General features: G+C 33.9%; 1 protein-coding gene across 1 annotated transcript; it reads left to right on the top strand.

The window, feature by feature from the left end:
• Nucleotides 1–623: 623 nt before the first annotated feature.
• On the top strand, nt 624–1,515 carry LOC112503233 (ethylene-responsive transcription factor 1B-like). The gene has a single exon (XM_025107293.1). It carries the CDS (start codon nt 686–688, stop codon nt 1,466–1,468), a length of 783 nt encoding a protein of 260 aa, XP_024963061.1. The 5' UTR covers nt 624–685; the 3' UTR covers nt 1,469–1,515.
• Nucleotides 1,516–12,865: the final 11,350 nt, after the last annotated feature.

Here is a 12,865-nt window from a genome sequence, read left to right as displayed (position 1 = left end):
GTGTGAATCGTATTAATCTGCTGTTTGTAATTATTATTTACTGAAAGAATTTCTTTTGATAAGTTCTATACAGCCTCTTAAAAGAACTATTTTAGGTAGGTTTAAATAAGCTCTTTGAGCCAATATTCGTTTTTCCTCGATTAGACTTTTTTATATTTTATAAAAATATCCACAGACCCTGATAGATATAGGGATGTTTGGGATTGCTTATTTGAAACAACTTATATTTTTCTAGAAAAATATTTACCAACTTATTATAAGTCAGAAGAGTTTAACTTCTTCAAAAACTCTTTATTACCCGGTTTGGCACAGGTATAAGTTGTTTATCCAAACACTCAAAAGTGCTTATTACTGGTATCACACCGGAATAAGTCAACAAGTTGTTTTTATAGCAATTCAAACACCCTTAAAGTTTTAAAAGAATAATTGAAGTTCTAAATTTGAGGGGAAGCTAATGCGCCCTGTGGCTCCATGGACTGAAATGGGAAAACTCTAACCATATGGACCGGAGATGCAAAAGCTCTGCAAAACTTTATTGATGAGCGGACAAAGTAATAATTTATGAAGCAAAAACTCCATCCACTTGTCGAGGAAAGACAAGAAGGAAAGGTGCAATCCTTTGGCTCCATTAACAAACACATCAAGTTTCATACTCATAAAGCCATCTAATCTTTCCCCAAGATCAATGAAACTTCCTTCACCAATGTCTTCTTATTTCAATCTTGAATTCTTTCCCAAGTCTCCTTGTTCATGGGATGAGCTTTTATTCTCTCACCATATGCTCTCAGAAGTCCATATCAAAGAAGAAGAAAATCTCGTTTTCAAGGATCCTAATGAGTTCCAATATGAGCATTCATCCGAAACAGATCCAAACAAAACCTCACAACCCGAAAAGGGTACCTTAGAAGCGATTGCAAAGCCAAAAGAAGAGCCTGAAGTCCACAAAAAGCGGTTCATAGGCGTACGGAAAAGACCCTGGGGGAAGTTTGCAGCAGAGATAAGGGATTCCACAAGAAACGGGATTAGGGTTTGGCTAGGTACGTTTGATAGCGCCGAAGAGGCTGCTTTAGTTTACGACCAAGCGGCATTTGCGATGCGAGGTTCCTCTACTCAACTCAACTTCCCAATGGAGAGAGTGAAAGAGTCTTTAAAAGGGAAAGGCTACAGCAGTTTCAAAGATGGATCTTCACCAGCAGCAGCCATAAAGGAGACTCATCGTGTTAGAAGAAATTCCAAAAGTAAGAGAAACAGTAGGAATCAAGTGTGTTCAGAAATTCCTATGGTAATTGAGGATTTAGGATCTGATTTGCTGGAAAAGCTCCTGTTTACAAGAATTTCTAAAAGTAAGAGAAACAATAAGAATCAAGTCTGTTGTGAAACTCCTGTGGTTTTTGAGGATTTAGGATCCGATTTGCTAGAACAACTCTTGTTTACATCTGAGAGTTCTAGTTCTAGTACATGTTCGTAGATTTACATTCAGCAAATTAAATACTTTGTGAATCGTTTTGCTTTGAATTTTGATTTTCCTTCTTCAGAAGTAGGATTCCAGATTTGACATGCCAGTAAATGTTCACAGATTTAAATCGATTTCATCATTTTCTACTATTTTGTACAATGCTTCTATTCATATGGTTGACATTTAAATCATATCCTTCTTTTTAAAACTGTTTTCTATATAAGATGTTTCATCGTCAGAGATAAAATCAAATTATTTTTAGTATTATTACTATGGCTTATCGTTATCAATGAAGGATGAAATTATTGTTATTATTATCATCCTAAACTAATTATATTTATAACTTTACTATTTTGAATAATTAACTCCTTGAATATATCTTTAACAAATAAATTATTGAATTTTTTATTCTCCCTCTTTTTTTTATTTGTCTATAAGTAATTCATTAAATTGTTGAAAAAGTAGCAGAATTGAAAGACAACAAAAAAAATATCAAAAAGAGGAAGATCGATGGCAGGGGGCAACGACGGTGATGGTGAGCAGACGTTATGTGGCGAGTGGGAAGGGGTGGCGATAAGGAGCGATGTCGATAGATGCGAAAGATTTAAATGACCTAGGATTTGTGAACTATAAAAATTATGTAGGTTTTTCGTTATCTTTAAACCTACTAGCCGGTAATATGTAGTTTTTTTCTGGATTAAAAGATGTAGTTTTTTTTCCGAGTGCCACCAGTATTAAATAGCAAACCGTATTCGTAAAAGCAAGGTGATACGATAACTACATGATACGATCCGAAACACTAATAGTAATAGGGAACCCTAAAACGTCAAGAGACCAAAAGAATTCAGTGTCTTTTTTATATAATACAACCTCTTTCACTTATGAAAAAGGTAATATATAGCCTTTATCTTTTCATGTTCATAATTCATGTTTATTTTTAACTTATGGACCCAAGCTAAGGTTATCAATGGTTTGATGTGATCGAATATGTTATACTTTTTTATTTCATTTTTTAAGGATATATATCTTATGAAAATCATTGCTTCTTTGAAAAGTAAGTTTTTTTTGTCAAAATTATTTGTGTTGTTAGAGCATGATCCATAATAGAGAGAGCCTTTAATTTTGACATACATACTATCATATGTGCTTTGTAGGAATATTTTAGACTCTAATCTATATATTTATATAAACGAGAATCATCAAAAGATGATGTGACATCTTAAAAGAACTAGAATTATTAGTTGTTATTTTTTTACCGAGCATCGCATTAATATTTACCGAGCATCACATTAATTACCTTAAATTTATTAACTTGGTTTCATGTTTAAAATTCTATTTTATGTATTAATAATGTAAAAAGAAAAAGAAGAGGGTTCAATCTTGCCATATATGATATGTTCATAGGAGGTTCCTTTGGAGTGAGCATAGCAAAAATGAATTTATTAACTGGGTTTCAGTTTCTTGGTTTATATAATTAAGAAATATTTCAGATATTTGACTATATAATAATAGGTTTGCTTAATAAATATGCAACATTAGATATTGCAATCTAATATAGGACTAAAATATTTTCGATAAAAAGCTTGACCATGGGCTCTTATGATGCCGACCTCATGATAAAAGGACATGATGTTAAACATTTACCTTCTATTATATGGAAGGGTTTATAGAAGAGCGATTGGTGGATGTATAAAGAAAGTGGTTTCAAACTACCTAGAGAAATGCCTTGTATGCCTAAAGACAGATGATCAACAACCATCTAAGCGGTCTACAACAAATGGAGATCCTAGTATGGAAGTAGGATCAAGTGTGCGAAAACATATTTTGTCACCAAGATACCTAAAATGCAGAGAGTAGACAAATCGTTTGGATAACCGTAGATCGGCTAATGAAGTTATCACACACGTCTTACTGATAAGTTAATACACATTGGAGAGGTTGACGTAGCTGTATGCGGACAAAATAATGACAACACATGGAATGCCGTTGCCAATCATCTTAGATAAAGATACAAGATTTACCTTATAAATTTGGGGCTAGTTGAAGATAGATGGTCAAAGTGAGAGGAAGCTTCAAATTTTGGAAGATATGCTTAGGGCTTGTACGAAACAAATGATGGTTGCTCATTTGTTAGAGGTTCCTTCACTTGGGCAGGATCAATCGATGCTATAAGTTGGTGTAGGTAGATCAGTTGTTGGGGTGATCTTCTCCATCTTTAATGTACAAATCAATGTAGGTGAACTTGGGAAATACTTCAATAAACAAGATTTCATTAGGTTCTTCAAAAATCAATTCCTCCTTATATACAATATGATATACAAGAGGCTCTTCAAGATTAAAACCAACATCTGGGATAAGGAAGGGATCTCTGAACATATTCTTAATGTTTCTTGCTTTGTAACCAGACAGATGACTAAATAATGTTTTATAATCATCTCCAAAATAAAAACATTCAAAATGACTATCCTTTATTGGAACAATCTTCACAATTTTTTCAAACTTCATAGATAAAGAAATATCTCCACATATATTGGCTCAGGTCCAAAGAATCTCCAAAGAACACCTTCTCCAAAATTTGAACCATTTTTGCAAGTAGCTAAAAGGATACACAACCAAATCTTCATAAATATTTACTAGAATATCTGGAACAACATTCCCTTTGCATCCATTATCTCTTCATTAACTAAATCATAAAAAACATCTTTCTTCTCATATTTAGATATACATCACCATCATCAATATTCTCATCTTCTACAAATTCTTTTGTATCTTCCAATTCTTTTTCATCAATCACATCATTTTCAACTATCTCATCAAAGCTGAAGCTTTTTCTTTCATCTGAACCACCCAAGAATTCATCACCTACTTCTTTTTTCCACATCAACGGAATTAGCATTTGCACTAACCTTAGTATCACCATCATTAACAGAAGTACTTGGAACATTTGGAGACTCAATCACCTTTGACCTTTTCTCCCCTTCTTGATGGTCTAAATGATCATGCTCATCATGCTTTCTCTTCTCCTCTCTTGATTGAACTTTGCTACAATTATCGTGATACTTTGCAAGATCTTCTTTAAGGCCATTCATGTTTTCCTCCATATCAGTCACTTTGTCTTTCATTTCATCAAAATCCACTTGACTGATATAATTGGCCATTATTGAAGGAACATACATGAAGCTCTTGGGCATTGCTTGAATAGGGTTAGAAGCTGATTTACATGTAGTTTCAGGCACTTGCAGGAACATACTTATCCTTTAAAACTTAGTGAGCTTGTCAGCCAATGCCTTGAATAAATCCAACATCATAGGCTTAAATTATGCAAACTCAGACTTTGTCAATAAATCTCCAGAGATGGAAATGGAAGCCTAAACATCATTAAGCTTTGTAATGGTGACCTTGTGCTCTTTCACCATGTCTTCCACCTTTGGTGTATGCACAAAACTTTCAAAATACTCCAATTTATCATCCAACTTTTCTGAAAAAGAATTGATGCTCTAGACAACAAGTTCATTTGATACTAAAGGTGGTGAAAAATGAGATTGAGACTTCTTTGCCATGTCCCTAATTCATCTACCATTTTTAAGGTATAAGTATAACCTAATGCATTCTTGTACCATAATCTTAAATAATAAATAAATTTGTACCATACATGGAGCCTAATCAATAGCAACAATTCATTGAAACGATGTTAGATAACTATGAAGGAATTACTTTGGAAATTTTCTCACCACTCAATTTGTAGGAGAGGAGAAATCTCTTATTTATATAAGAATACAATGAGAGATGGTTTCCTAATAGAACACATGTACATATGGAATGATTAAAACAAAATGGGTTACCTTTCCTAACAAACTAAGTTGGTTTAGGAATCTAAGTACTAGTATGTTTTAGTACTAATAACTCCCCCCCCCCCTCAAGCATGCCGTGGTGTTTGGTCCAAGACAAAGCTTGGAGCAAAAGAGTAGAAAGAGTGGACGTGGTAAGCTCTTTGTCAAGAGATCGACAAGGTTGAACTTGCTTGGATGAAGTTTGTTGCAGAAAGCCATTTTGTACCATTTCACGAACGAAATGATAATCAAGAGCGATATGTAGGGCCCATTTGTGATAGACTGGTTGTTGGTTATGAAAAGGGCATTTTTGTTGTCACTGAGGAGTGTAGGTGCACGAGAAACAGGTAACCGGAGTTCATGAAGTAAATGCTTTAGCCAAATCACATCGGCAACAATGTTTTGCAAGGGCCTGATAATTTGATTCGCAGCTAGATCTTGAGACGGTGTGTTGCTTCTTAAAACTCCATGTAACCAACTTTGTCCCTAGGAAGATAACATATCCAGATGTAGATTGCAATGTATCTGGGCAACCACCCCATTCTACATCGGAGTAAGCAACAATGTCGTGAGCCGAAGAGTGAGGGAACATGAGTTCGTGATTGATAGTACTTTTGACATATCATAGCAGGCGTTTTACTACATGAAAAAGGGATTCCATGGGATTATGCATGTATTGGCTAACATTATTTATAGCTTAAGAGATATCTGGCCTGGTAAAAGTGGGGTATTGAAGCACCCCAACCAGGGATTGATAGAGGGTTGGGTTAGTAAAGGGTTCAATGTATTGACTCAAATGATGTCTAACAATCATGGGGGTGGCTATTGGTTTGCTTTCATGAAGTTGAGCACGCAACAAAATATCCTTGGCATATCTTTGTTGGCTTAAAAATAGTCCATGATTAGTTAGCTGACCTCCAATCCCAGAAAGTAACTTAGGCATTTGAGGTCCTTGATCTCAATGTTCTTGTGAACGTAAGTGATATGTTTTTGAAGGACCTTGTCATCATTTTCGATTATGATGATATCATCTACATAAACCAACAAGTAAAGTAGGGATGACCCTTTAGCGTATATAAAGAGGAAGGTGTCGGGACGACTATTAACAAACCCAATTCCAGTTAGGCAATTGTTGTATTGCTGGAACCTTGCCCAAGAGACTTGGTTGAGGCCATAGATGGCCTTGTTGGGTTCACAGACATGCACATGATGATGAAGATCAATATAGCATGGAGGTTGCTCCATGAAGATTGTTCAGTATGCGAGAACGATGACAGGAACTGTTTGGACTACCTGACCTAGAGAAAGATCCACGATAATGGTTGCAACCCGAAGAAATGGTGGTAGCAATGCAACATGATTTGAAGCTGCAAGAGATGAGGATTTTTGGAAAATTTCATGAGCTTCGACACAGTGGATAAGATCAGTAAAGCGAGGAAGTCGAGTTAGGGCCAATTGAGCCGTGAAAAACATTACAAAATGCTACCCGCACCCTGAATAAACCATTACGATTGAAAAGAATCGTTACCGGTTTTCCGATAGAGGCCACTTGATCGTAGATATGTTTGAAGTTTCGTGCATATTCTTGAACTGGAGAAGCACCTTTTGCAAGATTTTGCAGATCAGATCAGAGGTTGAGTTCATGACTCTTTGACGAGTGACTAAACGTTGTTTCTAGGACAGTCCAAGCGGTGCGAGCGGTGGTGCAACCAATGATCACTGCCATTGCGTCTTCGGATAAGGAGGAATGTAATAGCATTCGAAGCTGTCGATCAATATGCGATGAAGGAGAAGGTGCAAATTCTTCAAGAAATTTCATCAGGTCTTGGGATTCAAGAATGGGAACAATTTGGCTTTTCCACAGAAAATAGTTGGAGGAATTTATTTTGATTATCATCATATGAATGAGAGTAGCAAAAGAGAGAAAAGATGAAGAATCAGTGTCGCCGATGGAGATGCTATTGGTGTCGACGATAGAGGGAGCCATTCTTGATGAAAAGTGAAGCGGTTATTAACCTATGGGTCATCTGATACCATGTGAAGGAATTACTTTGGAAATTTTCTCACCACTCAATTTGTGGGAGAGGAGAAATCTCTTATTTATATAAGATTAGAATGAGAGAGAGTTTCCTAAGGGTACGTTTGGTACGCAGACGGGACATGACAGAACAGGACAGCTGTTCAGCGTTTGGTAAGACATGACAGGACTGGACAGCACTGGTTAAAACAACCAATTTACCCCCAGTGAGCTGTTTAGTGTTTTTTAACTAAATAATCAATATAAATATTAACAAATACGGTGTGCAAAGTATAACTTACATCACACCACTACTACTTGCAAAAATGCATTTGCAAAAATATATTTGCAAAAATACATGATTTCATAATCAACTAATGATATATGAAAAAGGTAAATATAATATAAGCATCAAGAATCCATTATTGAAGCAAATCTATATGCATTTCATACTAAGAAGAAAAAAACTACTACCAACAAGCGCACAATCAATTAAAATGGATTAAATATCAAATAGTAAATAAAATATAAGCATCAAGAAAACAATTTGACTAGTGATCTCATATAGTATCATCACATTCACAAAACTTGGATTCCAGAAAACAAAAGAATTCACCTATCACCTGTACAATCACTCCTGTAAGATAAAAATCGAATATTTACTACTCTGATCAAGGGAAAACATACAAAACTCATCGAAAATAACAAATTGCATGCGTGAACCTTACACAATACGTTTGACAATGATAAAATTAAGAAAATAATTTATGTAATTTATTAAATTATGATAGAATAATTATTTTTTATAACAAAATATATCATTTGAAGTTTTCGTCAAAACAATTAAAGTGACACCAAATAAAAATTTTATATGGTTTTCTATTTTTATTTTTATCTCTTTTCTGCATTATTTTTTATTATTAATATATAATAAATTAATAAAAATATAAAAAACCGTATAAAAATAATATTTTGAGAACAGTAAAATAAAAGTTTAAGAAACATAAAATACAATAAATAAAATTTAAAGAATGAATAAAATGTAAAAGAGAGACCTATTTGATGTTTTAGAAGAGAATTAAGTTTTATTTTGAGTTTATATTGGTAAATATAAGTCTGTTCCACCTTGTTCTACCCTGTTCCATGGGATAGGGGTTCACTCTGTTCCTGTCTGTTTCACATAAAATTCATGCCAAACATGAGACAGAAATCCCTGTCATGTTTTGTCATGTCCATGTTCAGTGTACCAAACGCATCCTTAACAGAACACATGTACATATGAAATGATTAAAATAGAATCGATTATCCCTTTCCTAACAAACTTACTTGGTTTAGGAATCTAAGTAATAATCTGTTTTAGATTTAGTAATAACCATAAAATGTACATTTCAAAAAGCTATGTTACTTAAACGTACCAGGTCTTTGATATAATTTGTATACTTCATCATATAATTGACGTAATTAAAATTCGTAGTTTAAATTTATGGACCGAAAAAGATGTATTTTAATTATAAACAAAAAACAAAAAATATTTCTTAAAAAGTTCTTAAACTTAATTTTTCTAGATTTCTATCGTATACATAAAAATAGATCTTCTGGAAAAAGTTTCTCCCAAATAAAATTTTAAACAAATTAGGTTCTATATTATTGCTGTTTGCCCTTTTTTATGTATTAATAAATAAAACAAATGGTTAATAAAATAACACTAAAATAATTAATCCTGAAACTTGTTCTCTTGATATCCAACAATATGATAGATGGTGCCTAAATCTAATGTTTCAATAGACTTTATAATTTGATACAACCCTAAATAGTTGGCAAATTTAGTCATTATGTTATAGTTAGACATTTCAATGCCCAAAAAAAGAGAGTGGTAATTTTTAATTCATTGTTCATAGTCATCTATAACTTACTATTCACAGTTAATTTTGTGTTCATGTAAAACGAGTCCTCACAATCTCATACGGATGTATGGTGGTGTAGAGTGCACTCTCAAATTTGTTGCATTAAACATTAGATCGTCATATAGCGGATGGTCAAGGGGTCATGCCCCAGGCATGGTTCCAAGGGGCAGAGCCCCTAGACAGTGGTCCCGAAATGATATACATAATTTAGTGTTCCTAAAGCTTTCATGATTTGCATAAGTGATAATAGCAATTATCATTAAAAACTAAATGGCATATATCAGAAGAAGCAGTATTAAGCAAGTTATCAGTGAAAGTGGCGGCTAATGGGTATTAGTGGTTGCATAAGCTATGGCTCATCAGCTAATGACCATCACTATTAGCGGCAATTTTACCTATTGAGCATCAGCTGCAACAATACCGGCGGCCTTAGTGGCAGCATCAACTAATGCATCCACCAATGACCATTTAATTTGTTGTTGATAGCGTTAACAATTTTAATCATTTTTGTGACCACCTGTAACCGCTCATGTAACTACATATAAAAGGTAATGTCTATCTCTTAATATACTTAGACATTTTCTGAAAACAATCCTACTGTTGGATACTTTTCTTCCTCAAAGCGAGAGTGAAATCTTGAATTTCCGTTACAAATTTCATGCAACCTAACAGTTAAGTGCCGAAATTTTTATTCGGAAAGTTTTGTACATGATCTAAGATTTTTATCCGAATGATTGCAACCACAAACCCATAAAATCTAACACCAACGAAATGGCTCTCAAATTCATTTTTCCATCAATATAAAACAAGAAGTTATGATACAATATATTAAATTGTTTATATAGGAATAAAAATATTCTCAAGAAACGTGTAAAAGTGAAAAAGAAAGAGAAAATTAAACCTAAAGATCCAATTCAGTTACGAACATGATTCATTTAATATTATGAATTAGTTTTTTAAACGAAAACAGAATCATTACAATCGTTATGTAGGTGTTATCTTAGTTAAGTAGGTGTTATCTGTTTCTAATATATATATATATATATATATATATATATATATCCAAGTGACAACATCACCACCATATCTAATTGAACGAAAACCATCCATCATGCATCATGTTCCGGTTCTTCTAAATAATCCCCACCATATATTTATATATCTCGCATATTTATTTATAAATAACATAGAAAAATGAATTTGGCCGCATGGGATTGTTATACTGTCATCCAAGAAATACATTAATGCCCACAATATTTGATTCAGGTCGAGTTTGTAAACTTGTTTAATTAGGTTTTATGTTTTTGAGTTGGCGAAAGAGAAAACATATATTTAAAGAAGATGACCAAATTACGTATAAAATCAACAGGTGATAGTTTATGTTAACGGCCAAAAAAGTATGTTGGACGACCCTATAGCTGCATGACAAGGTCGCATGAATCACATATGATTTTGTACGTGATGTTAGTGTAAAATCGCTAATTTGGCATTTCTCTTATTTTCTTAGATAAACATTATTCTTGTACGAACCCGATTCTTTCTCTCTTTATATATATCCGAAGCATCACAATCATTTATTTACTCGCTCCCGCCGCATTGCATGGGCACACAACTAGTAATATATACATTTACTAGTTGTGTGCCCATACAATGCGGCGGGAGCGAGTAAGTAAATGATTGTGATGCTTCGGTGGTTTTAATAGAAGAGATTTTGACGATGATAGGATTTATGCTTAGTCTTTACAAAGAAGTAAAAGTTATAGTTTCAAAATCCAATCAAATCTAATTACTACATAAATATCAAAATGAAGAATTTACGTTGGTATTTTTCATTTTGGCCTAGGGACAGTTAAAATGAATTGGTCTTTGATTCAAATATCAAATGAAATCAAACCAATTAAATGATCCATTGGTGTTCAAAAGAGGTCCCCTCAAGCTTTCAAAGAGTTGTATTCAAAACTTGACTCCCCTTTTTAAGCTTTCAAGAAGTTGTATCATCCATTGGAATACGCTATTCCCTTTTTGCTTTTTTGGTAGAAAAACTCGAATTTCAAACCTTCGAATTTCTCGGAAATGGTTAGAATGGGAACTTCAACGTGAACAATCCGTTGGTTGTTGACTCCCCTTTTTAAACTTCTTGTCACTTGCGAGCTTCAACATTTGAATAAAAGTCAATCATAACAAATTTGCCTGACATGGATAAATACAGGTGGTGTTGTGTTGAACCTAAAAAGCAATCATTGATACAGGCTAACAGGACTCATATAGGACCAAAATACATAAATAATAAGCATTAGATTAAGGATTCTTTACCTGGATAAGCGTTCACCAACTAAATTTAACATTGTCATTTACATTACTGTGTAAGATTTTAATCCATTAAAACATCTATACAAAAAAGTATTTGGGTAAAAGCTAACCGGGTAAAAGTCATTCCCTCACTTACCGGATAAGAGTCATCGCCCTCGTTTACCGGGTAAGACTCGGTCATTGTCTTAGGTTTTACCGGTTAAGAGTCATCGCCCCCACTTACCGGGTAAGAGTCGTCCCCCTCACTTACCATGTATGACACTCGGTCATTGTCTTCGTCCTTAACGGGTAAGATTATTGGTCATTGTCATATTCATTGGTTAGTGGTGTTGTGATAGGATACAGAACTGTGGTTTGTATTATGCATCCAGTTTGCTGTGAAACAAGCTCGTGGATGGAAAGTGCACATCTTAAGCAGTTAAGTCATGGTCCTGATCGATCAACCATATATTCAGGTCTGGCAATCCTCTCTCTATTTCACTTGGGAAGTTTCTGTTCATTACTTCTATTTGACTATCTAAATGCATAAACACAGATGGCTTTTACACGGATAAGGAATGAAGGAAAAACACAACAAATCTGTGGACCGACCTGAAAATTTAAAGTTGTAGAGTTACCACCTTCAGGTCAATAAGCAGACAAAGCAACATAAGCCAACCCATTATTCTAAGAACTTATAAAGAAGACAAAGCAAACACAGTCAAATGGCAAGTCAATGTCAAAGTATTTTAGTAAACAACCCATTAGCATCTTGTTTCTAAAGCATATAGCATCATTAAAATGAAGATAAAAGTCATATAGCATTGCACGGTATTTAAATGGCACATATGATTTATTTCCATGCAAATACGTAGGGTGCTCATGGGTTGGGTTGATCGGGTTGAAGACATTTGAACAACCCAACTCAATGCTTGCGGTTTGAAAATTTTTAACCCAACTCAATGCTTGCTGTTTGAAAATTTTTAACCCAACCCAATGCTTGCGGTTTGAAATTTTTTAACCAAACCCAACCCAACCCAATGCTTGCGGTTTGAAATTTTTTAACCAAACCCAACCCAACCCAACCCGTACGGGTTGGTCGAGTTGATAATTTGGTATATTAAAATATTTTTTTAACCTTGAATATATTATTTCTTTACTCATAATATTTTTTTTTCATCATCAACCATTTTATACAACTTATCAATATTTCTTACGTATATCACATTCTGTTCATTTTCTCAATTTACATATATATGTTCACAATTACTGAACATATATATGAATGAGTTATATAAAGACGTGAATAGATAGAAAATATGTGTATACGAAGAGCATACATGATAGTGTAATTGTTAACGTATATATT

Source organism: Cynara cardunculus, unplaced genomic scaffold (genome assembly GCF_001531365.2).
Source record: "Cynara cardunculus var. scolymus isolate 2C unplaced genomic scaffold, CcrdV1 Un_Scaffold_2707, whole genome shotgun sequence".
Taxonomy (NCBI): Eukaryota; Viridiplantae; Streptophyta; class Magnoliopsida; order Asterales; family Asteraceae; genus Cynara; species Cynara cardunculus.
This window is presented reverse-complemented; position numbering and strand designations above follow the sequence as displayed.